Genomic DNA, 27,507 nt, shown 5'->3' with positions numbered 1-27,507 from the left:
CTTGAACCAACAAATGTCAAAAAACAATGCTACTTCTCAGACCCTAAAGGATCTTACACAGTAAAATCAGTTGATACAATTTTTAACAATACTGAATTTGGCATAAGCACCGCAGTCTTATTGGACCCTTCTTTTCCCTCCAGTACTCATTTTAAATCACTTCAAAAGGCTTTTTGAAAGGAAGTTCAAGGCAGTGGTCACATTTAGTAGCAACTTCAGAACATCTCTCTTGCTCTTATCCTCATCACCAGAGCAAACACTTATTAAACACTGTTTGACAAAAATCCTAGGAATGGCTATATAACAACACCTGGGTAAATACTATTTCCTCCATTTTATAGATGGGGAAACTGATTTAGGGACCCTACATAACCCGTCCAAAATGGCAAGGCTGGTGAGTAACAGAATGGGGGGTGTCGGACTCTAAAAGCCACACACTGAACGTCCTAGGAGGCTTCTGCCTATTGGAGGAAGAAGTTTCTCAGGAAAAATGTGTAGAAAATGACCTTAAGAGAAGTCTTCTTAAATTATTTTGGCTTATCACGTGAAGTACCTTTTGAGCTGCCAATTTTCAGGTTGGAGCCAACAGTCAGCACTGTTTAAAGCAGCAACACCGACTCTACAAAATGCACCATCTCTATTAACCTGGGCAACCTTTTCTTTTTAATGACTGTTAATGCTTAAGAAATAAGTTTCAAAACTTTAAAAAAATACAGGAATATCTATTACAAAGTTAGAGAATATCTTTCTCAGTAGACTTACTTAATTTGTATAAATTGCCATAATTTAAGAAGACAAGCATAGAGCTTCAGAGCCCCAACTACTGCAGAGAGGTGTTCCTGATGTGGAATGTGTCCCTTCTCCACCTGATCTGGCTCCGAGAACAGGAGATCTTGCCCTTCACAGTGGCCTTTTATGACAAGATTTGGGGTAAATGTTGAGAAGGAAATTGAACAAGAGGTTCAAAGAACAAGTTGCACTAATCTATAATGCCCAGAATTTACCTTGTGGGTCCTCTAATTTCTCAGGAAAACTTTCATTGCATGATAGTTTTTCAATTGGTTTAATTATGCTTTCTTCTACAGAGAAGGCAGATGGAAAGAAAGAATAATAAGGAAAATGTTTTAAGAAAAGTAGAGAAAAATGGATTAGATGATTAATGAAAAGATCCATAAAGAACCCTTACTACGAAAAAATCTCATGTGTTATCACAGCTTTCATTTGATGGCAAAGTTGCAGTGCTGTCATTTGCACTGATTTGTATTTAAGTGGTTGGTTCAATAAACAGTATTCTTTTTTAAACTGAGAAAAAAATAAGTAAATTACAGTGCTGCAATGTTGACACCTGAGCACATATTAAATGGGTAACCTGAATCTTCAAAGTGTCTGGAAAATTTTAAAATGCCCAAAGTGAGTTGATGATGTATCAGAACTACTGAATTGCTACACAGTGATCCCCAAACTTTTTGATCCAAAACCACCTACTTTAAAAAAAAAAGAATTCTTTACTTCTTCACACACTTTATGTTGATATCTAAAATTTTTCACCCTAAGTTTTAGTTTCAAAAGATGTAATTTATGGCATGTTATAATTATAGACATTTAAAAATAAAACTATTACATCTCTTTAAATATAACCAAAGGAGTCTAAATATCATATTGATTTTTATGCCTACCAATACTGACTTAAGAAACACATGACCAGGTTTTATTTCTAAAAGTTGGAAATTTCACAATAATCCCTTTTTTCTCTAGAGTTTTACTTTCATTCATAACTCCCAAATTTTACCCAAATAATTACTTTAGGCTTAAGAGTCTTTAAATTGTAAACTGAAATCTTTAAAAACTTGCTTGTAACCATAAGCATATTAAAATACTTTTTTCTGTACTAAGTTAGTTTTAATGCTTTACTGTATATAATTAATCAAAAAGATGAATATCTAAATTTTGATTACTATACATGAAAAGCAACTTTGGGGGAAATTAATCTATTAACTTCCCCCCAAATTAAAAGAGAAATATGGGACCTTTTTTGAGTCTTCATGTATCCACAAATGAATACTACTTATTGCTAAAATCAGACAGCATTTGATATCAATTCTATTGGTTTTTTTATTTTATTTTTGGGGATGGAAGTCCTAAAAAACCATGTTATTGTAAACCAATAGTTGGGAACGAAAGGTGTTTTGTTACAGCTATATCACTGTAGTCTTTGAATTTATTAAAGTTATAGACTAATAGTCATATTGTGATCTCATAAAAAGTGATTTTTACTTACCTGTTAGCTAATAACTCATTTAGGTTTTCCTTCAATTTTTTGAACGTTAAGAACTGGAAACACTTAACAAGGCTTTGTTCCCCAATCATGTTCTCAATACTGACATCAAACTATCCCTCCTTTCATAGCCACCCCAGATATTTTTACACTTTGGGGAAATAGGAAACACACCATAGTAGACAGTGAGAAGTCTTCTTTTCTTTTGTAAAGTAGGAGAACAGAAACACTTGCTCAGGCAGATTCATTTTAGGAAAGAATCCATATGGAAGTTGAGATCTGGAAAAGGATTCCCTTAAAACTATCTGTGCTCAAGCACCAGGTAGAAACCCTTTGTGTTCCCCCAAGGGTATCTCGGTTGGAAGGAGGCGGCTGCAATATATTTAAAAGTAAAAATCTGCAGAAGAAAAACAATGAAAATTTATACTTTAAATGTATTCTTGCTTTACCTGCGTTACTCCTTTTGAAAGCAAGTTCTGCCCCAATGGGTCCCAATGACTTAGGAAATAATTGATTACTCCAAGTATATGGATTTATATCCTTTCCACTGGCTATCAAGGACACGTTCTTAGGATTTACACCTTAGAAGAACAAAATAGTCATTTCAAAGTTTAGAGTGTGATCATAAACTTGAAGGAAAAATACATTATACATACAAACAAAGATTAGAAACAACTTGGGGGAGGAGAATGGAAATAACTTGTTTACAGTATAGCAAATACTTGCTTTTTTCTGAATCTTAACGTGATCCTAAACCCTAACAAGCACAATCACCTGAAATCCTCACAGTGTTTCATAAACATAAGATATTTTCTAAAACACAATAATTAAACGTTGGATATTTTTTTACTAAAATGTCTGGTAAAAATTACAGTGGTACAAACATTTTCTTCAAAAAGATATTTCCAAGTCATCACTTATTGTGAGTGTGTGCTCTGTGCCAGACCTTTGAGGACCAGTGTGGCTGGGAAAACAGACATGTGGCCAAGAACGCCAGGAGCCTGGAAGTTCAGAGTAGAGGTGTAAAGATCTGTCTGTGAAGCTTGCTTGTATATTAGGATAAAATCTAAACAGTTAAATTATTTCTGATTTTCTGAAATCTGAAATGTGGAATCAACCTTAGGCTTTGGTACCAGTGATCAAAAGATGTTATTTTAACCCACTTTTAAGAGATTGAAATCTTCTTGACTTGCTTTCTTTTTACTGACAGTTAAATTGGACAATTAAGTAGGAGGCACTGAGACATCACACAGTCTACGGCTCTGGGTCACACCTGTGGCATGTCCTTTAGCTGCTAGCACAATAGAAAGCCTCACTGAGGACTGCCAGTACTGCAGGAAGTTAGCAACTGTTTCCAGGTAGTCTGAGCTTTTGCTTTTCACAAAGGGAATTCCTCAGCAGGGTTTCACATTTATGAGATATATAATTGCAGCCTTGTTTTGAAGCCAGAACAAGCCTGCTTTTCTGTACCAAGCTTCAAGATGACCTATCATCAGTTTTCTAAGGAAAACACTCCATCAGGTAAATAATGTTCCTTTCTTATAAGATGTAGCTCCTTATGGATTTTGATTTCTAACAGAACACCTACAAATAGAACTACAGTAGGCTATATTACCTAACAATAAAGAAAATACACTAGGTAGCAATTATTCATTAAAAACATTTTATACAATAAAAAAATCTTTATTCAAAAACAAAGTGCAAACCCTTTCTAAACCTTTTCCTGTTTCATTCTTTTCTCTCCTCAATTACTGACAACAGGAGTGGATTCTTATTGGATTCCTAGAACTGAAATTTATATTGTTGCCTAAAAGGTAAACAGAAAAAATACGTCACGCATCAATCTCTTGCTACCAGTCTAGTCTCAACCTCTTCTCTCATCTTCCTTACCCATTCCAAACAAGCTTCTGGGAAGTGAAGACTCACTTCTGGAGGCTGAGGTATGGAAAGCAAACCTTCCTTAGATGAACCAAGTGGCCTGCTTATTACATTCAGAAAGCTGTAAATGACTATGCCCATGACAGCACAAAAGAAAAAGACCATCTCTTCCTCCTGCTGGACTAAAGATTATCTGTATAGATCATCAGTGATTTAAAAATTGATCCCCTTTGGACTTAATTGAATTTTAAACCTTTTAAAGTGGATTTTGAAGAGAAAATTCTACAACATAAACTCCCCACCATCTGTCTAGATCTTTTTCCTAAGCTCCAGATTAATACACCCAATTGTCTACTAGATACATCAACTCAGATGTTTAACAGGCATCCCAACCTTAACTCCCGATTCTCTACTTCCACACTCGGGTCCTCTCTTAAGCTTCCCCTTTCTCAGTTAAAATCACCACCATCTACCCAGTTGCCAAGTCAAAAACCCAGAAGCCAACACTAACTCCTTCCATTCTTTACCATTAACCATACTAATCTATCCACAAGTCCTATCAGTTCCACTACTGAAATACATCTAGATTTTACCAAGTTCTCCATCTGCTTTTACAATTATGGAACACATCATTATCCTCGCTATCCAGACATATACAATAGCGTCTTGACCAACCTCCTTGCCTGTCTTGAGCCTCTAGCACAGTGGTTCCCAACCTTTTTTGGCCATGCCCCACCTAAGCATCTCTAAAATCCTGATGCCCTCCCTGTGACATATAATTCTTATTATTCAAAAAGCGAACTCCCATTCACGTGGAGGAAGCCAAAAAGGCCATTAACTTGGTCTAAACAAATTTCCAAAAACATGAAAGAGAAGAATAAGAGAATAAAAGGACAGTTGAAGTACTGAGGAAAAAATCACTAAGAAATTGTTAAAAAAAAATAATATGAAGTGATATGAAAAAATAGCAAATAAAGTTTCAAAACATATAACAGAGAACTGAAATGCATAAATATGTCACAATATATATTTATATACTCTATATGAAGCTCCTAGAACAGTGATGGCGAACCTATGACATGCGTGTCAGAGGTGACACTCGAACTCATTTTTTTGGTTGATTTTTCTTTGTTAAATGGCATTTAAATATATAAAATAAATATCAAAAATATAAGTCTTTGTTTTACTATGGTTGCAAATATCAAAAAATTTCTATATGTGACACGGCACCAGAGTTAAGTTAGGGTTTTTCAAAATGCTGACACGCCGAGCTCAAAAGGTTCGCCATCACTGCCCTAGAACCATAAGAAAACAAAAAATTCACTGTTAATAACTCATTCTCAAATTGCCCCCCTTAAAAATCAAATTGCCCCCCTGTGGGAACCACTGCTCTATCATGTTCTACTCAGCAGCCCAAATGATATTTCAAAAGCATAAATCAGATCATTAAGGAAACAGTATAAACATCCTACATTTTCTAAAAAGCTGTAATGGGGTGTAAGCATTGTTTTAATAACATGTAGCATTTCCTAAAGGCATAGCTTTGCTGGGGGAAGGGTGCTATTTTTTTGAGTCATAGTCTTCATCTTGAGTTACGGCTGCCAGGCAATTCTAGGGCAGTCTTCACAGAAGCAGGAGGCCCAGAAAAGCACTTGGTAACAAGTACTGACATGGCTGAGGCAGCAAAGAGCATGTGATTGTATTATTTCACAGATTCCAAGACTGTATTATCTACAAAGATTCCAAGACACGTGAGCCTGACTTATCTATATTGTTGTTAGCAGTAAACATTTTATTTTCTCTACTTACCTGGAAGGTACCTTGATTGTTTTAAGTAGTACTGTTTAGCTGTTGAAGCCGTTGATAATTTGGAATCAGCTTTTAGGGAAATAGCAGCAGGTAAGCTCTTGTTTTCCACTGCTGAGTGGTTGGAGCCTGAGGGTACTGACTCTGGAAGCCTTGGAAGTCAACATAAGGCAGCATTACAGAGGGAAGAGTGAGATGATGACACTATTTCTCACCCACCCTTTGCACACCTTTTCAATACAGCCAAGGTGACCTCACAAATGGTTTCCATCAGAGTCTTTTTGCTGGTAGGAACACTAACTGACAACCTTTACCCCCAATAAATATTAGGCAGTGCATAGAATTATTTCTAATACTAGACATTACGTGACAGAAAGCTTTCTAACTGGGCACCAAATTGCCTGTGTCTATGTTTCTACTTTCCCTACAATTGCTATAGTTGTGGGTTTATAATGTGGGAAGACATGTGGAAAGGGAAGGCAATCATAGCCATGTCACTGTCTACCAAAGTATGTAATGTATAAAGTAAGAGACTGGCACTGACTTGGCTGCCCTTAGAACTGCTGGCCACCCCGGCCCACTTTAGGAGAACCATAGACACAGGTAGGCCCCTCATTAGAAACAGTGCCACCCATTTCTGATGTCTTTCCCTTCCCCATAGTCCACTGTAGTCACACCAATTGCTGAAATTCTAGTAATTTTCAACATGGTTACTTTAAAAAGACCTTCCTCTCCTCCTTAAAGTGGTCTGCCTCAAAACAGAACTCTTAGAGCTCCCTGCAGCTCTCTCAGTGGCCCTTAATACACACTCTGTCTTGTGCTACAGTTACTTGAAGGTTTTATTTCTGCTGCTATACATTTGATAGACAGAAGACAGACTATATCATATTCATTCCTCTGCTTAATACCAACTAGGTACTTAGTAAATGTCTATTGAGTATGAATACAAGTTTAAATATAAATTAGTGTAAATATCTTAAAAGAACATAATCATTAAGTAAAGGTTTTACACGTCAGTATTTGGTACCTAGTATTCTTTATGGGGAACACCAGGTTGCCTGAGAAACTGAGCAGAGAATAGCAGAGTTCATCCAGCTCATCAAGTATTTGAGCTCCTGCTGCGTAAGAGGTAGTGTGGTACAGAAGAGACAGATCTGGATTTGAATTAAGCCTCATCTGCCCTTGGGCAACCTATTTATTTATTTAAGATTTTTAAAACTGATTTTTAGAGAGAGAGGAAGGGAAAGGGAGAAAGAGAGAGAAACATCAATTGGCTGCCTTCTGCATGCCCCCTAGCGGGGATCAAGGCAGCCACCCAGACATGTGTCCTGATGGGTAATTGAACTGGCAACCTTTCAGTGCGAAGGACGACACCCAACCAACGCAGTCACAATGGCTGGAGCCAACCTATTTAACCTCTCTGAGGCTCAGTGTCCTATTCTGTAGGTATTTTTAATGAAGTATAAAAATTATAAATAAGCTGAAACCGGTTTGGCTTAGTGGATAGAGCATCGGCCTGCGGACTGAGGGGTCCCGGGTTCGATTCCAGTCAAGGGCATGTACCTGGGTTGCAGGCACATCCCCAGTAGGGGGTGTGCAGGAGGCAGCTGATCGATGTTTCTCTCTCATCGATGTTTCTAACTCTCTATCTCTTTCCCTTCCTCTCTGTAAAAAATCAATAAAATATATTTTAAAAAAATTATAAATAAAATTTAGGTAGGCACTTAATAAATGGTAGTATATTAATAATTATTATGTCTAAAGTATATAAGGCAATTTAAAGATACCAAAAAAATGGAAGAAATACCTATATTAAAAAGTCATTGTTATAGAGTTTCTCTTTTTCTGAATGATTTCTAGAGAAAAGGAATATTTGATGTTGAAGAAATTTACTAACTGTCCCCTTGCCAGAATCAAGCACGTAAACTACAAACTTGATCTTAACTCTGGGTTTTGATTCAAGCATCTTCTACCTCTAAAAATAAAGGGGTGGCTGCCCTAGCCGGCTTGGCTCAGTGGATGGAGCATCGGCCTGCGGACTGAAGGGTCCCAGGTTCGATTCTGGCCAAGGGCACATGCCTGGGTTGCAGGCTCCATCCCCAGTGTGGGGTGTGCAGGAGGCAGCCAATCAATGATACTCTCTCATCATTGATGTTTCTATCTCTCTCCTCCCTTCCTCTCTGAAATCAATAAAGAAATATATTTAAAAAAAAATAAATAAAGGGGTGGAAAAAAGTAGGTTTAAAGTTGTGAGTATGTGAAACAGTTTATTCTTGTTTTATTATTTAATTACTGTATTATTTGTTATTCATATTATTAACCTACTTTTGCCCACCCCTGTATATGATAAAGTTCAGCTGAAATGAGAGTGACATAGGTTTAAAAAGAAAAGTTTTCAAGTTGTCTACATAGTACACCAATGGTTTTCAAACTCTTTCGCTCCCAGTTGCAAAGAATTGTTTAAAAAAACAACTATGTAGCTCCCTGCACATGTTTAAGTTGAAGTCTATAATTTTCATCATAAATTAAATAATCTTATTTCTTTTTACTTATTAATAGCAGATAAAAAACAGTAAATATTCCATAAGATGAAATATTATGAGGATTTACTACTTCATAACCTTAAAAATGTCCCTCTCTCGCAGTTGGCATTACACTTAAAAAAATATGTATATATACACATACATACATACTAGAGGCCCGTTGCATGAAATTCATGCATGGGGAGGAGGGGAGGGGGTCCCTAAGCCCGGCCTGCACCCTCTCGCAATCTGGGACTGCTGGCTCCTAACCACTCGCCCGCCTGCCTGCCTGCCTGATTGCCACAACCACTCGCCTGTCTGCCTGATCGCCCTTAACCACTCTGCCTGCCTGACTGCCCCTGCTTGCCTACTTGCTTGCCTCATCGCCCCAAACCACCTCTGCCTTGGCCCCTGCCACCCCAGCTTCGCCTGGAAGGACGTCCGGAATGATGTCTGGAAGGTTGTTCGGCTGTCCGGTCTAATTAGCATATTACGCTTTTATATTATAAACTAGAGGCCCGGTACACAAAAATTGTGCACTCGGGAGGGCAGCGGGGGGGGGTCCCTCAGCCCGGCCTGTGCCCTCTCGCAGTCTGGGAACCCTCGGGAGATAACGGCCTGCTGGCTTAGGCCTGCTCCTGGGTGGCAGAGGGCAGGCCCAATCCCTAGGTGCAGCCCCTGGTCGGGCTCAGAGCAGGGCTGATTGGGGAGTTGGGGCACTGCCCCGTCATGCACAGAGCAGGGCGGATTGGGAGGTTGCGATGCCACCCTCAGTCACGCTCAGGGTAGGGCCGATTGGGGGTTGGGGCACCGCCCCCTGTCACACTCAAGGCAGGGTTGATGGGGAGGTTGCGGCGCCACCCCCTGTCATGCACAGAGCAGGGCCAATCAGGGGGTTGGGGTGCTGCCCCCTGTCACAGAGCAGGGCCCATCAGGGGGGTTGGGGCTCCGTACCCTGTCACGCACAGAGCAGGGCTGATCAGGGGGTTGAGGAGCTCCCCCCTGTCACTCACAGAGTAGGGCCAATAGGGGAGTTAGGGCACCGCCCCCTGTCACACACAGAGCAGGGTGGATCAGGGGTTGGGGCACTGCCCTCTATCACCCACAGAGCAGAGCCGATCAGGGGGTTGGGGCGCCGCCACTGTCACACTCAGGGCAGGGCCGATGGGGAGGTTATGGCTCTACCCTGTCACCCACAGAGCAGGGCCTGGGGGTGGGGGAGGTTGGGCGCCGCACCCTGTCACAGAGTTGCAGGGCGATCAGGGGGTTTGGGCGCTGCCCCCTGTCACGCTGATCCGGTGCCAGGAGGCCTCGTGGCTCTGCTGATCCCGGTGCTGGGAGGCATATTACCCTTTTACTATATAGGATAGAGGCCTGGGGGCCGGCTGGTTTGCCCTGAATGGTGTCCTGGATCAGGGTGGGGGTCCCCACTGGGGTGCCTGGCCAGCCTGGATGAGGGGATGATGGCTGTTTGCAGCTGGTCACACCCCCTTCAGGGTGGGGGTCCCCACTGGGGTGCCTGGCCAGTCTGGGTGAGGGGCTGAGGGCTGCTTTCAGGCTGGCGATTGACTGAAGCTCCCAACTGCTCCTTTTTTTCTTTTTTTTTCTTTTTTATTCTGGGCCAGCTTTAGCTCTGGCTCTAGCTTTGAGGCTTCCACTGCTGAGAGCAGGTATCTGGTTTGTTTCGGTTCTATAATCGAAACAATGTATAACTCCAGCTCTGAGATCCCGGCGGCTAAAGCTGGTTTCTGGGGTTTTGTTTAGCTTCTATATTTGTTACAATGTTTCAAACTGCCAGGTCAGAGGCTGCAGCGGCAGGCGGGGAACATTGGAGTCTGCAGTCACTGGAGCAAGCAAGCCTCATGTTCGCTTCAGTGCATGGCTGCCGGCTGCCATCTTGGTTGTCAGTTAATTTGCATATACTCACTGATTAGCCAATGAAAAGGGTAGCGGTCATATGCTAATTACCATGTTTCTCTTTTATTAGTGTAGATTATGAGGATTGACCATAATTGGAGTATTTCATGGTATGACTTGATAAAATAAATTTTACCCTATTACATAAAACACTCTGAATCTTTAAAAATTATGTATAATTTATATCCATAGGTTTTGAAAAATCAGATAGTTTGTTACCTAGTTTATTAACATTAGTAATAGAAAGAGAGGACAGGAGAGGACAGACATTATAAGCATGGTCATCTAGGCAGCTTCACCAGAAAGGTGCAACTTTATTTTCCTCAGAGAACCCACTATACCCTCGCCCTGGTCCATTCCCTGCAAATAACTGGGGACAGGAATCAAACAAAGGGGAAGATGGGTGCATGTGCAGTGAAGTTGGGGTGACTTAAGGAAGGTGCTTGCCTGTCAGTTTAACCTGGGAACAAAGATCATTGACTAGGATGGTGGGTCCCAATGCACACCCATGAAAATTCAGGAATACATAATCCCCAAAGAATTCTCTCTCTCTTGGTTGCCTGCTCTTATGCTCCTATTTCTTGCTTGCTCCATGACCTGTGCACACAGCCTATGGCCATGCAGGCCCCACATGCAATGGACTGCAGCTGGGTACACAGGCTAAGCTAGCCAGATGCTGGACTGGACTGTGCTGAGAGCCAAGACTCTGGGCAGTGGCTTTAAGTCTAGCTATGCTGAAGAGACAGCTGGACTTTTTCCATGGCAGGATGGAGGGAAATGAAACCTTGGAGGGGAACTCCCTTAATATTGTATCATCAATAAAGCTTTGCATGATACCTCATCCTCCATGGGGAGCCTCAGGAAATTCCTGTTCCCGGGGCTCCCCAAGAGCTCCACTACCAGTAACAGGTGGGGGGACACAGACAGCAACTAACCCACCGGTAACAGTTACACAAAACATTCTACACTTAAAACAAAAAGCTTGTGATGAAAACCGTTTCTATCTGAATGAGACATAGGTCAAGAATCCTGTCCTGGAATGTGGGAAAGCGAAGACCCCCACATCTGTTCCTGTCAGGCCCCCATCAGGGGACTTGGGCGATGTTCCTGTTATCAGCTCAAGAGCCCAAGACTGTAAAAATACTTGTTCACTGAAAAGGTGTAAGTGTAAATGTTTATTTGATGTTTGTAAGCATCTCTGTTTGTTTGCTGGGAACTTTGATTTTCTATGTGATATTCTGTGCTGGGTTGGGATTTTGGAATTCTGGGGTAAATTTAAAAGGTATTTGTGGCTTTTCTAGTCTGATTGGGACATTTAAGGATGGGGCTCACAGTTCCTCAAGGCAAAGATTTAATGGGCCCTTCCCCCTGCCTGTGCTGAATTAGATAATACAGGCCAGTACTGATTAAGAAAAAATAAAAATGGGCCTTGGAATCTGTAAAGATAGGTGGGAATGAAGCTGGACAAATGTACTGAAAGGGTTTGGTACCTGTTGCTGCTAGCAAAGGAGGGGCTGATACCCCTTCCTAGCGCACTCCCTTGAAAGAGGCCTGGTTGCTGCTCTGCCACAAAGGGAACTGGTAGAAACAAACCATGGAACCTGGTGGGGGCCATGGAGTGAGACCCTCAAGAGGTCTGAGAGTCACTGGAGCAGCCGGCCACCATGGGGCCCTGGGGAGAACCAGAGCTCCTCGTGTGGCGCCCAGAGGCAGTAGCCTCGGCTCCCCCACTGCCTGTGGACCTGGAGGTGAAGTTGGAGGCCCTGGTGCTCCTGCTGGTGCTCACACTCATCTGCAATCTGGTGCCCATCTGTGTGCTAGGCCGACCGGGAGCCAGCCCCGAAGCCTCAGCCTTCCACCAGAAAGTCCTGAGCCTGACAAGGCCCTGGCAGCCCTGCACGTGCTACCTGGGTCCATCACACCCACATCCGGTCAACGGACCCATCCATGATCCGGAAAGACTTCGTCACCAAATGGAGCGTCGATCGAGATCAACGATACCTGCTACCTGCCTGATGCTGGTCACATTGCTCACGACTCAGATGATGCCTGCATCTTCATGGACATGGCTCCAAAGAGACAAGGACAATTTATAGGAAGGCCAAGAATAGACTTTAGTAGGATTTGGCTGCCTGAAGCAGCCATGATGCCAATATCATGTTTCATTGTATTGATATGTTATATTGACCTTTAATTCTCTTGCAGGTTTGAATGTGTGCTGGCTGTCCTGGAAGGGAACTATGTGGGGTGACCCCCAAAAGTAAAGAATGGCTAGCTGCCAAGAGGACAGGTGCCCAAATGGCCAGGAACAGTGCCCATCAGGTTTTGGTCTCTGTTGAGAGACAGCTAACAGTTGGCAGCCTGTAATACTGTCTTGCAGGCCTTTGTGACCATGCCTATGTCAGGGGTAGTAAGCTGGAAAAGGCCTGTTTAGAATAGAAGGTCTAAGGTATGATTATGCATAGAAAGAAAATTTAATGCCAACAATTACTGTTTTATCAAAAAGAATTGGCAAGGAAAGTCAGAAAATCTTAGAGTAGATCAGTATGTCTTTCTTCTTATGTAATTCCTCCGAAATTTGGCAATGCTAACATGGCAATACATTTCTTTGCATAGATTCAATAAGACCGGTTCCTTATAGTGGTTTTATTAACGGAAAACTTTGACTGGAGTATCATGTTTTAAAGAGCCCTGTCTGAGCTCTAAAGACTTGAAGCCAGTAAGAATGCCACAAAGAAAGCCTGGTATCCTGCTTGGAAGCCCTGAAGATGGCTGGCGCTGGAGCATCAGGCCAATGCCCTACCATCACTGGCGGTTGGAAAGAGTAGAAGGGGAGCAGTAAAGATGCCTCTGCATCCCTGCGGAACCCCCACACACTCTGGGCCGCAACAAGTAGGAGGGCTACTGAGATGGGCCTTAAAGCCTGGAGCGTGGGCTCAGGTGGAGTTGCTACAGGTGAGGGATTCACCTAACTCAGCAGATACTGCAGGCGGGCCTGATGGCAGCTGGGTGGCGTGGCTTCCTGGCCCTACGGGGCACATTAAGATTCAACCATGAGATTCCAGCAAAGGTAATCAGTTACCATTCTTGTTGTGTTTATGCAAACATAATCTTAATTTGGTTTTTTTGATAGCCATGGAGGAATTTTAAGAAGAAAAATCCTATTTCAATAGAAGTTGTTAAAGCTAAAATGGTTTCTTTCCCTTCCACCAGACCATTTGTTAAGATATGCCCAGTACGGGCCTCTAGCAATGGTGGAATAGAAATGCAGTCCGTCTCATGATTGAGCCGGAAGTTCCAAGACAAAGGGGGGAATGAAAGGGCGAGGGCTGGAATGAAAGGGCGAGGGCTAAGCCCTCCACCTTGCCCCAGGGTAAGGGCTAAGCCCTCCACCTTGCCCCAGGGTAAGGGCTACGCCCTCCACCTTGCCCCAGGATAAGGGCTACGCCCTCCACCTTGCCCCAGGATAAGTGCTCCATCTTACCTTGGCCACGTGCTTGGCAAGGAGCTTCTTCCCGGAAGTCTAAGCCTCTGCTAGCCACACCCAGGAACAAGACACCGACTCTTGCCTGGCCAATCGGCAGAGCACAGTCCTTTCTCCTCCCCTTACTCCAACTCCCCCTATATAACCCGTCTCCACACAGAGTTATCTCTCTCTCTGCTTCCTGCTGCTGTGTCGGCAAGGTGGGGGAGCCGAGCTAGCTCGAATAAAGACTCTTATGCTTTTGCATCGGGAAAAAAAAAAAAAAAAAAGCATCTCTAGGCTCTGGTACTTCAAGTGGTTCTGAATTTCCATGCTTTCCAACACATACTGAAATACCCTATTTGTAACAAGGGCTTTTCCTCTTAGAAATATGCATAACACAAGGATAGACAGAAAGCCTTTTGAATTAATTGAAGGTGCGAGTCTTCTTCCTTTGTTTAGCACCATTCAGGTTGTTATACCTTTATGGCATGCAAGATTTGAAATGGCTGAGAGGTGACTCTGGCAAAGTGGGAAGTAGATTAAGCAGGTTTATTCTCCAGCTCATATATTTTAGGGAAGAATACTATGGAACTCTAAGAATTATCCAAGCAGGCCCTGGCCAGGTAGATCAGTTGATTAGAGTGTTGTCCTGAGATGCCAAGGTTGTAGGTTCAATCCCCTGTCAGGGCACATACAAGAATCAACCAATGAATAAGTGAACAACAAATCCATGCTTCTCTCTCTCTCTCTCTCAAATCAATAAAAATTAATTTAAAAAAGAATTATCCAAGCATGTATCCCCCTTAGAGAGTCTTCATGCACCTTCACAGGTATGTGTACTCCAAAATGAAGATTTCAGCAATATATAATACCAAACAGCGATTAGATAAATTTCCCTGATTCATACTACATCTTTTCTCCCTGTTTCTCTTCTGATCCAAAGAGGGGGGGAGGAGGGGAGAAAATATTTTCCCAAAAACGCTCATCAAAACTTAACCTACCCTCACTTCAAAGTTGAATAAAGTGCTCAAGATTATTCAACTTATAAAAAGGGACTGACAGAGATATTATAAATTCCAGAAAAAGCTCAGGAAATGATAAAAAAAAAAAGTTTAGAATAGCAAGCAAATAGCTGAATCTGGACACCATCTGAGTATGCTCGCTTTCTGCAAGTAGGCATGTGAATTTCAAATGGGAATAATGGTGATCATAATTCAAGAGGGCACACTAAAAATTTAACAAGAACCCCTTCCTCCACCCACCCACAGCACTCAGCCACCAGTACTGAGAATCATTACTGTGAGAAGTCAAGTCTTACCTTTTCAGAGGTAAGTTAGTTTTAAGCTATTTATTATCTTTTAATATCTACATTCATTTATACTTAAGGAATAAAATAAGGTTGATGCATAATAAAAATATACTTTCCGGAGGAATCTGAAATCTTACCGAAATGGAGAATCTTTTCTCCTCTTTTCTCTGAAAACACTCATGCTTGGTTTCTTGGTTTGGGAGGTTCCAAAATCACCGTCCTCAAAGTCTTCCCAACTATCTCCAGACTTGAACACAGTCTGACCCCAACGCCTCCTCATGCTCTTGTGCCCCAGGATGCTGCTTGGCTTCTGTGGTGGAAAATCAGTCATCAGCCTCTTTGATCATTTGCTGAATGCTTTTATGTATAAGCTATTGTATTTGATACTAAGTGTCCCCATTCTCCAGGGGCTTTCCTATAGTTATGGAAATAACACACACATATATGCATACATTTCAAAGTATTACCAAAAATAGAGGCAGCACATGCTAAAAATACGGCCGGAATTGAGAGAAGGGCGAGATCTCTGTAAACTTGGTTTGGAGGGAGACTTGAAGACTTAGGATCAAAACTGACTCTTCATTGATGGGTGATTTGGAAAACTGCCATGTGTTGGCTGTCTCTCTTTAAGAAGTGACAGCTTCTCAAAGCCTTCGTTTCTTCCTCCTTAAATGGGAACATATAGTATTTATCTAACTTGGTGTTTATTAATTTAATAGTAAAATATATTGAAAGTCCTTAGGATAGGGCCTCACACATAAGACTTACTAAAGGTTAGGTATTATTGCTGCTGCTGTTATTGTTATTAGTTTGGGAGAGGACATGTATAAAGTATGGCTTTTCAATAGGAAAGGGCCAGAGTTTGTTCCAGGAAAAAAGGGTAGACTAAGTTTACAGAAGCAGGTGGTTTGTGCTGAAGTAGTGGAGGATGGGTTGCAAAGACAGATGGATACTACATAATGAAGGGCCTTCAATGTCTGCCTAAGAAATTGCAGCTACCCTGTGGGTAATAGAGAACAATAGAAAAAACCCCCACACAAATCAATGGGATAAAGGCAGTGTGCTAGAAAGGTCAGGCTTCAAATAGGAGGCCTTTAAAGTGACAGTGGCATGCAGTGACAGGGGCAACAGATTCATAGTGTTTGGAATGCTCAGGAAAGAATACATTTGCTATCAACAAGGGGAAAAAGGTCTGGATTTTATGTCTATCTCAAAAGAGGTCAAAAGACCATGTGGCAGACACTGCTAGTTGCCCACCCAGTAGCCATCCTCACCTTCTTCCTTACTAATATTTTGTTCAATGCAGCAATATGCTCAGTTAAAATATCCAAAATTCCAGCCTCCCTTGCAGCTATATGTAGACATGTGACATGATCTAGCTAGTGAGCTATAAGTACAAGTCCCTGGGAGGGACTTCCAGGAAAGACATTTTTAGACTTCGCTAGCATGTACCAATGTTTTTCACTCTTTCCCCTTCTAGAAGTCAGATGCAACCCTATAGGAGCAACAACCATCTACGTCCATAGGAATAAATGCTGCCTGCTAAGGGGTAGAACAGGAAGACAAAAGCAGTCTGGCTACTTTTACCAGCAGCACCAGTCCTGGCTTGCCCACCACTTGACTTCTTATGAGAAAAAAACAACCACTTATTGTTTAAGCCACAGTGGTCAGGTTTCTGTCATAGTCACTACATGTAATTCTAGTGGACACAGAGAAAGAAAGACCAGGACACTTTAAAAGTTTGAGCCTGACCATTTCAGAATGGTGATTCTCTTAATAGAAATAAAGAATTAGGAAGAAGACCTGGCTTGGGAAGACAATGAGTTGGTTCTATTAAAATTTACATGGGGTTGTTTGGGGACACATAAACTGAAAAATCCAAAAGGCAATTGAAAAGTAGGGAATTTGGAAGCAAGGTGAGCAAATACAACTATGTTGGGAGCAAGAAAATGCGTGAAGAATGGATATGCTATTACTTGAAGTTGATGGAGTCACAGTGATGGAGGATGACAAAAACTGTTATTTGCCAGATTTTAGTACACCACTGTTTTCTTTGCCAGGGAGCATGAGCTCCAGACTAAGGAGAATAAAAGATTTAAAGCCTCAGATGAGTAGAGTGAATCAAAGGTTATACTTAGCTGAGATTAAGTCTTTTATTTCAGCTGAATTGTATTTTAGAGAGCTGATGTTGTATGCTGTTAAACAATGTCAGTTATATGACATAGTCTTGTATGTCTGCAAAAACTGGAAAGGGGCAATATAAATAATTTTTATAAAGTAGAGGGTGGACTTTTACAAACTGCATATTAATAAGGTTGGTATAGGATGAGGGAAAAGATTCTAAAATTAGTTATAAAAGGAAAGTTTTTGAGCCCTGAGTAAAAAAAAGTGGTAGATCATATAGGCCACCATGTAGTCTACATGGACTTGAACACAGCAGGGGACAGGGTCTTTCATGCTATCAACAAAATGAAGGGATGAAAGGACAACAAAGGTGGATCAGTACTGTTATGGACTGAATGTTTACATCCCCCCCAAATTTATATGTTGAAATTTATATGTCCCCCAACTTTATATGTTGAAATCTATATGTCCGCCCAAAAGTTATGTTCCATTGTGATGGTATTTGGAGATGGGGCCTTTAGGAGGCAATTGGGGATTATATATGAGGCCATGAAGATGAGGCCCATGTGATAGGATTAGTGCCTTTATAAGAAGAGACATTAGCCCTAGTTTGGCTCAGTGGATAGAGTGTCAGCCAGTGGACTGAGGGTCCCAGCTTCGATTCCGGTCAAGGGCACATACCTAGGTTGCAGGCCCAATCCCCAGTAGGGGGCGTGCAGGAGCAGCTGATCAATGATTTTCTCTCATCATTGATGTTTCTATCTCTCTCCCCCTCTCCCTTCCTCTCTGAAATCAATAAAAAATATATTTAAAAATTATTGTGTGTGTATATACATATACACTGAGTGGCCAGATTATTATGACCACCTGACGTTTGTAGGCAAATTAGCTATAATTTCATGCTTAAGTTGCTAGAGGGCCAGACCATTATAAATAGGGAAGCAGGTTGTTTACCGTGATAGTAGAAGTGATTTTTTTCTGAAGATATAGATAAACAGTGTGATTTAACAGCCTTTGAACATGGGATATATATATATATATATGCGTGTGTGTGTGTATATATATACACACATATACATATGTGTCACCTGCTGTGTGACACATATGATCTACCACTTTTTTTTACTCAGGGCTCACATGTATATACACATATACATATGTATATATACACATATACATATATATACATACATACATACATTCATACATACTGAGTGGCCAGATTATTATGACCACCCCATTATTATGAAAGACCCTGTCACCTGCTGTGTTCAAGTCCATATAGACTACATGGTGGCCTATATGATCTACCACTTTTTTTTTTACTCAGGGCTCACATGTATATACACATATACATATACATACATACATACATACATACATACTGAGTGGCCAGATTATTATGACCACCCCATCAGTACTCCGTTGGGCCACCTTTTGCCTTCAGTACTGCGGCGATTTTTCTTGGCATTGACTCCACGAGATGTTGAAAGGTGATGCGAGGAATCTGACATCATGCCTGATGAATAGCACTGTCCAGTTCTGTGAGATTTGATGGTTGGGGAACCAGCTGCCTGATAGCTCTTTTAACTTTGTCCCACAAATGCTCAATTGGATTGAGATCTGGTGATTGTGGGGGCCACCTAAGCAAGGTAAAGTCTCCCCCATGTTCTTGAAACCACTCCTGCACAATATGAGCACCGTGGCATGGCTCATTGTCTTGTTGGAAGAAGCCATCTCCATTGGGATATGCCATCAACAAGATAGGATGAACCTGATCAGCAACAATACTTAGGTATGTTGTGCTATTCAGACGTTGTTCCACACGAATTAAAGGGCCCACATCATGCCAGGAAAACATGCCCCAAACCATAACACTGCCCCCACCAGCTTGAAGGGTTGTACTCATGCATGTGGGGTGCATGCTTTCATGCTGTTTCCGCCAAATTCTCACTCTGCCATTTGCATGATGCAACTGGAAATGTGATTTATTGGACCACATGACTTTTTTCCAATGCTCGACTGTCCAATCTTTGTGTTCCTGTGCGCATTGGAGATGTTTTATCTTGGTAACTGCAGATAGCAAAGGTGTTCGAACAGGCCTTCGGCTTCCATATCCCATACGATGCAGTGTACGGCTATTTTGCCTATAAACGTCAGGTGGTCATAATAATCTGGCCACTCAGTGTATTTTTTAAAAAAGAGAGACATTAGAGAGCTTGCTTTCTCTCTCTCTGCCACATAAGGGCAAGGCAAGAAGTACTGTCTATGAGCCAGGAAGAGGGTTCTCACCAGAAATCAAATTGGTTTCCTTAATAATTACTTCCCAGATTCCAGAACTGTGAGAAAATAAATTTCTGTTGTTTAAGCCACCAGTCTATGGTATTTTGTTATGGCAGCCCTACCAGAATGAGTACTTAATTCAATAATCTGACTAAGAGAACTGATTAATGGATCAGTGTCAATCTAGAACAGCGGTTCTCAACCTGTGGGTTGTGACCCCTTTGGGGGTCGAACAACCCTTTCACAAGGGTTGCCTAAGACCATCAGAAAACACATATATAATTACATATTGTTTTTGTGATTAATCACTATGCTTTAATTATGTTCAATTTGTAACAATGAAACTGGGGGTCACCACAACATGAGGAACTGTATTAAAGGGTCGCGGCATTAGGAAGGTTGAGAACCACTGATCTAGAAGAAGGTTTGAGTGGTCTGCCCTAAGGCTCATTGTTCATCATAAAAGTAAAGGAGAAAAATCAAATGAACAACTAAATGAATCCATAGCTGGTGACAAGCTGGATAGGATGGTTAAACTGAGAAGACAAAATAAGGATTTAAGAACACTTATTAGAAATTTGAGAGGTAAAAATAAGGTACTGTAATTTTTGAATCCTAGAGATCAAGTACACAAAGAAAGGTACAGAATATGTGATTTAGCACTTGTGAAAAATAACCTTAGAAATTTTAGTTGACAAAATGCTCAATCTCAACTCTGGAACTTATTAGCTATTGAAAAATTTAGGATGAGGTTATTGGTTACTTTAACTTAGTGAACGCATGCCGGGGGGTGCCTAGCAGAGTGCATGACACTTAGTAGTTACTTAATAAATATCAGCTTCCTTTTCTTGTCTCTCAATATGAGTCAACATTTGATGTTCATTCCAAGAAAAATAAACAAAAACAGAAATGTAATCCTTAGTGGCACAAGTGAACATATGGCTCTGGAATGTTGGAGGTCATTCACCCTGTTTTCCCCCCCCTACCTGCTGTCTGCCTCTAGTTCTGGCAGCCTCATTTTACATGGGAAGTAGGTGGTGAGGGGACTCAAAGGCTCCTTCATACACAGGAACCAAAGGTTACTCAGCCACTGGTGAACAATGTCGTATGTGGAGTATGTGAGGGAATGGGGGATGCTTCTCCCTAGAGAAAAAGGCAGATGATGAAGGGCTATTTTCAAACATCTGAAAGGCTGCCTTCTAGAAGAGTGCTTAACCTTTGTTAAAAGCTACAGAAAGCCAGATTTTAGCTCAGTATAAAGAACTTTCTTAGTCGGAAAGTATGGCTTTCTCAAGACCCTGGAGGTTGCTCAAAAATAGTGTGGACATCCATTCATTCACCAGATATTTGTTGAGAATTTACCATGTGCCAGTCCCCATTTTGGTTTTTGGGTCTGTATTGATAAATAAAACAAATATCCCTGACTTTATGGGGTTTAAATTCTTGTAGGAAGAGCCAGAAAATAAACAATACACATAAGAAACAAGTAATAAATAGCATGTTAAAATGTTGTTGTTGCTATTGGGGGCAGGGCTTACTTATAGTATATCAGGCCCACAGGACTGGATAAGGAAATAGACACTGTTCTTTAAGATCTCTTTCAGTTCTAAAATCCGCAAATACAATGCATTTGGGAGTATAGCATACATCTTGAGGAGACAGTTAAAATATATGGCACCTGACAAGCTCCCTGAAATGAACAAAAGAAGTGGGAAGAGGAAGTTTTATATTATGCCTGACACTTAAAAAAAATTCTGTTCATGTTCATCAACATTTAAAACAGTATAAAATTACTATTAAAATCCTTATCAGCTCTCTTTTGTCCCAGAGTTCTTGTGCATCTAAGTAACTTAAGAAAAGTCTGTAGCATACAAACTTTATTACGTTCATTCTGAGGTTTTCTTTTTAGAATTTTATCTCCTGCCAAGCTCTTGCCAGAGAAAGTAGAGGCTTTAACACAGAGTAATCTTTTATATCTTCCCTGACATTTTCAGGAATGCCTAGACATGAAATCCTAATTGAACTAGTCAAACTACTGCATCTCAAGCACCATGGGCTACTTACGGTTGGCATGTTCCTGACAATACTTGGAAACAGTGTTTGAGGCTGTTTCTGTTGGCTCTGCTGCTTTGGCGCTTGCTGGACACTCATGTTCTGTGGCGGCTGGATGGACTGCAGTGGCTGGTGGCTGTTTTTTGGCTGGGGCTGTCCAGCAGTCTGATCATTTATGTCTGGCAGAGTTGTAGGTTCTAGATCAGTTAAAGGTGGCTTCGATTCTAGTGGTTGCACCTGCTTATGCAAAGGCTGTTTCGATTCCAGATGATGTGAGGAAGGGCCTAATACCTGTCCAACTTGAAAATACGGGTGTTTCAACGCCTATAAAAAGCATGGAAATAACAAATGGAAAATGGTTTCACCTTAATTTATTGCATATAAACTGCTGTTTGACATTGGGCTAGGCATATATCACTAGCCTAGATAAGTTTAAAAAATTTAGAGAGCATCCAATTTCTCCCATGTGGCGACTTTAAAAAGATAACCAGGAAAAAATGATGTGAGAAATAAATTTCTCAAGAGAAATAAAGCAGAAGTTAGTAGAAAGAATGTAAAACTCACTTGTAATTTTAACATCAAGGCAAAGCAACTATTCTATTTAAGATTTTATATGAAAACAAAATCTAGCTTATAAGCACTGGTTAAATTTAATGTGATCAATTCAAATTAAAATGCTAGATATTGATAATGGTTTAGAGTCCATCCAAAGGCACTAAGAAATGAGTTAGAAAACCTATGTACATTATTTAAAATGATTAACTCAAACATATATAAAATTCAGGGCTACTCTTAGCTTAAGTATCCTATCCTATATACTAAAAGGATAATATGCAAATAGACAGAATGGCAGAACTGAACTAATCAAAGTGTAATATGCTAATGATATGCTAAGGCTGCTCAACTGCTCACTATGATGTGCACTGCCCACCAGGGGGCAGATGCTCTGACTGGTAGGCTAGCTTGCTGCTGGGGTCCAGCTGATCAGGACTGAGTGAGATGGGCTGAACATGTTCCGGAGCCCTCCCGCGGCCCCTCCCTGGCCCCATCGTGCACCAGTGGGATCCCTCACCCTGGCCTGCACCCTCTTGCAATCTGGGACCCCTCAGGGGATGTTGGAGAGCTGGTTTCAGTCCGATCCCACAGGCCACTCCTCTTGGGAGGGCACCGGACGCAGGGCTCATGGCTGGCGAACGCTGCTGTGGCAGCAAGAGCCTCTCCCGGATCGGGATTGGTTGGGCACGAGCCCACGGGCACAGTGGGGCCGGGATGAGCGGGAGCAGCAGGTAGGAGCTGCAGGCAGCGTTGGACTGCAGGTTTTGGCCCCATCCCTGCAGGCCACCCAGAGGGACCCCACCCGTGCATGGATTCATGCACCGGCCTCTAGTAACAACATCTACTAGCAAAAAAAATTCTAAAAGATTATTATAAATGCACACGTTGAAGCTTATGTATCAATACATTGGCAAAGAGATGATATTTATGGGAAGAAAATATAAAACTAATGAAAATAATCAGTTTGGGTTTTCACTAGTTCAGTCATCCAACTGCTGCTATTGCATGGGGTTGGAGGTGTGGGGCCTGGTGACAATCCAGAGCAGTGCTTCTCACCTGGGGGGTGATTTTTGCCCCTCAGGAGACATTTGGCAATGTCTGGAGACGTTTTTTATTGTCATGATATGGGGGGTAGAAAATGCTACTTGCATCTGGGTATGCTGCCAGGAATGCGCTTAACATCCTGTGTGAACACAACAGGCCCCACAGCAAAGTTATCTGGTCAGAACTGTCAGTGCCAAGGTTGATGAAACTTGGTGTAGACCAGCGGCAGACCACTGGTGGTCCATGAGGTCCGAGAGGTTGGCGACCGCTGGTCTAGATAATGTTTGAAGCCTTCTGTGCAGCTCAGCTGCGGATGCTGATCCTCCTATCAGTGTCATATGCCTGGATGAAGGAGGGAAGTTCCCAGTTTGGCTGAGTTTCTATTGGGGGACAGAAGGGGCCTCCATAAGATAGCCAAGCTGTTTTCTCACACTTCCTACCCTATGTGAGCAAAACCCTAACCCAGAGTTAACTTCTCGGGTGTGTAAGGGAAGAAGGCAGCTCTCTACATGGGCCCTGTATCCTATAACTTAACCCTTCCCTAAGTCTCCTTACTTACACTAAAAAGCAGGGCTATGAAATAGTGAACAAGAAAAATGGTTAAGAGTAGGGAGGAATATTTTGGCAGGGGTGGGAAGAGTTATTAAGATGTCCCTTACCGCAACTGATGTATGTGTTAATTATACTGACATTGCTAAGTGGAACTCAACAAATATAGATTATTTATTTATTTATTTATTCATTTTTTATTGATTTCAGAGAGGAAGGAAGAGGGAGAGATATAGAAGCATCAATGATGAGAGGGAATCATTGATCGGCTGCCTCTCGAACACCCCCAACTGGGGATTGAGCCCACAACCTGGGCATGTGCCCCTGACCGGAATCGAACCCGGGACCCTTCAGTCCGCAAGCTGATGCTCCATCCACTGAGCCAAACCAGCTGGGGCTAAATATAGATAATTTAAATACATCAGTACCTGATGCACAGAAGGTACTCAAATTCTGAATTAAGTCAGGTTAATTAATACAATAAACCCTTAATTTTCTAGACCTCGATTTAATGGACTTTGAATTTAACGGACTAAATTTCCAGTCCGTATGCCATATGTGCAAATTAATACCCTGTTAATTTTAAAATGCTTTTAACCAAGATTTGCTTGTAATTAAATTAACAGGTTATTTTTTGTTATTAATTCAGTTATTTTTAACAATTTTATAGGCCATATGTTGGAAAAACACTATAGTAATTTCACCAACATAAATAAATATTACATATCTACAATTTCACTTCACATATTTAAATCCAAGAATCACCCCTCATAAAAATGTTCCGAGAATGATTAGCATGTGATCATAAAGCATCATGAGTGGTCATTGGTTCTGGTGTCACATGGTCTAACTTTCTGCAGCAGTTGTAACTCTCTCAGGCTGATGTTCCCATGTGCTTTAAGCCACACCCCAGGCCCCAGCCATGTGCATTTGTTTACTCTGTGACTGGTGACTGCATGGATTTATAGACCTATTCAGTATACATTTAAAATTACTGTAATACACATAGAAAATTTTTCTGTGAAATTAAAACTTTTCATACATACTTAAATTTAATTACACAAATGTGTCTATATAAGTAAAAACAGGTTAACATAAGTAAAAACAGGTTAACTAATTTGTCAATTTTTTAACATATGCATTTGGAAAACCTACTTTATTACTAGAGGCCAATGCACAAAATTTGTGCATGGGTGGGGTCCCTAGGCCTGGCCAGAGATCAGGGCCTATTGGGGGCGGTCTCACCCAGTCCCGTTGGGTGGGGCTGCTGGGGCTGCTGGCAGGGGCCTGGAAGCCTGCCAGCTGCCAGACAGGGCCTGCTGGATGGGGCGGGGGGAGGGATGGGGGAAGTTGGCTGGCTGTGGGAGCGCACTGACCACAGGGGGCAGCTAGCTCTTGCATTGAGCGTCTGCCCCCTGGTGGTCAGTGTATGTCATAGTGAGCGGTTGAGCAGCCTTAGCATATCATTAGCATATTATGCTTTGATTGGCTGAACGGATGACAGGACGACCAGACACTTAGCATATTAGGCTTTTATTATATAGGATGGATTTTCAGCTTTAATATACACCCCCTTGCCTGAATTAGTTCCTTATATCGAGGTTTTACTGTATGTTAATACTCCTAAATTAATAATGCATATTTTGGAGCTAGAACCTTTATGAATGTGTTTTGTAATTTCAAAGCTTCATCTCTAACAACTTTTCATCTTTAAGATACCAGCTACCCTTCTTCAAGAGAATCTTTTTAAAAAGTACTTTCTTTTTTCCTGTTTATTTAGTGAATATTTGACCATTGCAATGTATAAGGAATGTACAGAAAGTTGTCAAGAAGAAATTAAAATCATCTCTAATGCCAACACCAAGAGAAAACTACTGCTCACATTTGGATGTTTTTCTGAGCAGTATTTTTTCTAGTTATATAACATATACATTTAAGAAATAAAATCATATTATACATACAATATAGCTTACTTTAACACTTAGCACTTGAGAATTCTCTGAAATGGTTACTTTCTTTTAAAAATTTCATTTTTAATGGTGGCATTATAGTTCATAAGGGTGTATATACTTTGAATGTTCCCCTAGAAACATTTAGGTTTATACTTCCAATGGGTAGTTTTAAATTAGCTTTGAATATCTACAGGCATATTCTTTACCCAACTTTCTGATTGTTTTTTAAGGTTCTTTATATACATTGCAAAATTGCTTTCCATTAGTATTTAAAGAAATAGCCTTTAAACTATTTTTATATTTTGTGAATTTGATAGGTAAAAAAATAGTACTTAATTTTCATTTGCATTTTATGATAGTGAACAAGGGTTGCACATTAAAAATTTTTTTTGTAATTTAAATTTCTTTTTCTGTGATTTTTTTTTCATGTCTCATGCCCACTTTGTTTTTTTTTTTTTCTTCTTAAACATACTTTTATTGATTTCAGAGAGGAAGGGAGAAAGGGAGAGAGATACAAACATCAATAATGAGAATCATCAATCATCTGCCTTCTACAAGTCCCCTACTGGGGATAGAGCCCACAACCTGGGCATGTGCCCTGGTCAGGAATTGAACCGGTGACCTCTTGGTTCCTGGGTCAGTTGATGCTCAACTGCTGAGCCACACTCAGCTGGGCCCCACTTTTCTTTTATAAGTAAATTTTAAAGACTTTTATTATAAAAGTAATAAATGTTTAGAAACTAAGTGTACTGTCATGTTTGTTAAAAATAATAGTTTGCCTTTCAATTTTAAGTTTATATAAGAAAAATTTTTATAATCACGTCTTCTGAGTTTTCCCTTTGTTTTCTTTTATTACTTTTATACCTATATTTTTATCTTGAAATCAAATATTCACCCATACTTTCTTTAGTTCTTAATAGTTTAATTACCCTCCTCCATTATGTAAACCTGTGATTTACTTATAAAGAATGATAAAAAAGTAAAACCTAAATTTACTTTTCCCCTAAGAGTTAACTGTTTATTGTCTCAGTAACATTCACTGAACAGTCCCCCTCCCCCCTCCAATTCGTGATGCCATGTTTACCTTACACTGACTTTCAGTCTTTGCAACTCTGAGCCGTTTGTCAATTCTCATGCTAGTACCCTCACTGTTGTCATTATCATCACTTTAGACTACTTTATATTTGATAGGGCAAGCTCTCCACCCCTACCACCAGCTTCTAATTATTTATTTTTGTTCAAACCTGTTTTGACTATTCTTTCCCATTTGTTCTTCCAGATGAGCTTTACAAAACATTTTCTCAAGTTAAAACTTGTTTAAAAGCCAAATAATGTTTTGGTAATTTTAATACTGAATTTACATTTAAATGATAATAAGAACACAATAATCTTAATATGACATTTTAACCTAAGCCTTTTAAAATTAAAGCCCATGTTTTTAATTTAAAACCATGGTGTTTTAAAGACCATGAGACTTGACATACAATACAATAAGGTGTAGTCACAAAGGAGCCAAGCGTGAGCGTGCCACGTGCTGCCCTCTAGTGGGAGAATGAACAAGAATCCATCTCAAAGGTAAGCATCAGAAAGTCAATTACATTCCATGACGGGAGAGATGCCTTTTTACTATCATGACTAGTTTTTTCCTAACTAGCCTGTCACATACATGAATTTTTTATCTTTAGAGATTTATTCCTTTCAGCCTTAACTTCATAGTGTTGTTCATTTGAACCACAAAACACATAAAATCACTGGCTATTTTTGCAATTTTCCCA

At 40.9% G+C, this 27,507-nt stretch overlaps 1 protein-coding gene across 3 annotated transcripts in view; it reads right to left on the bottom strand.

The window, feature by feature from the left end:
• The window catches only part of MAK (male germ cell associated kinase), a 57,095-nt gene that overhangs the window by 7,452 nt on the left and 22,136 nt on the right, over positions 1-27,507 (bottom strand). For 2 of the 3 annotated variants that reach the window (XM_070405735.1, XM_070405736.1), the window contains exons 9-12: positions 21,645-21,956; positions 15,311-15,483; positions 5,963-6,111; positions 2,725-2,856 (exon numbers count right to left, since the gene is read on the bottom strand). In XM_070405735.1, coding sequence (XP_070261836.1) covers positions 2,725-2,856; positions 5,963-6,111; positions 15,311-15,483; positions 21,645-21,956 — 766 coding nt within the window. Of the gene's footprint in view, positions 1-1,004; positions 1,080-2,724; positions 2,857-5,962; positions 6,112-15,310; positions 15,484-21,644; positions 21,957-27,507 lie in introns of all 3 variants that reach the window. The other variant, XM_070405737.1, reaches the window with a different exon arrangement.

The sequence above is a fragment of the Myotis yumanensis genome, unplaced genomic scaffold (genome assembly GCF_028538775.1).
Source record: "Myotis yumanensis isolate MYYU_CA2020_CCGP unplaced genomic scaffold, mMyoYum1.0.hap1 SCAF_2, whole genome shotgun sequence".
NCBI lineage: Eukaryota > Metazoa > Chordata > Mammalia > Chiroptera > Vespertilionidae > Myotis > Myotis yumanensis.
Note: the sequence above shows the minus strand (reverse complement) of the source record. Positions and strands in the feature narration are given on the sequence as shown.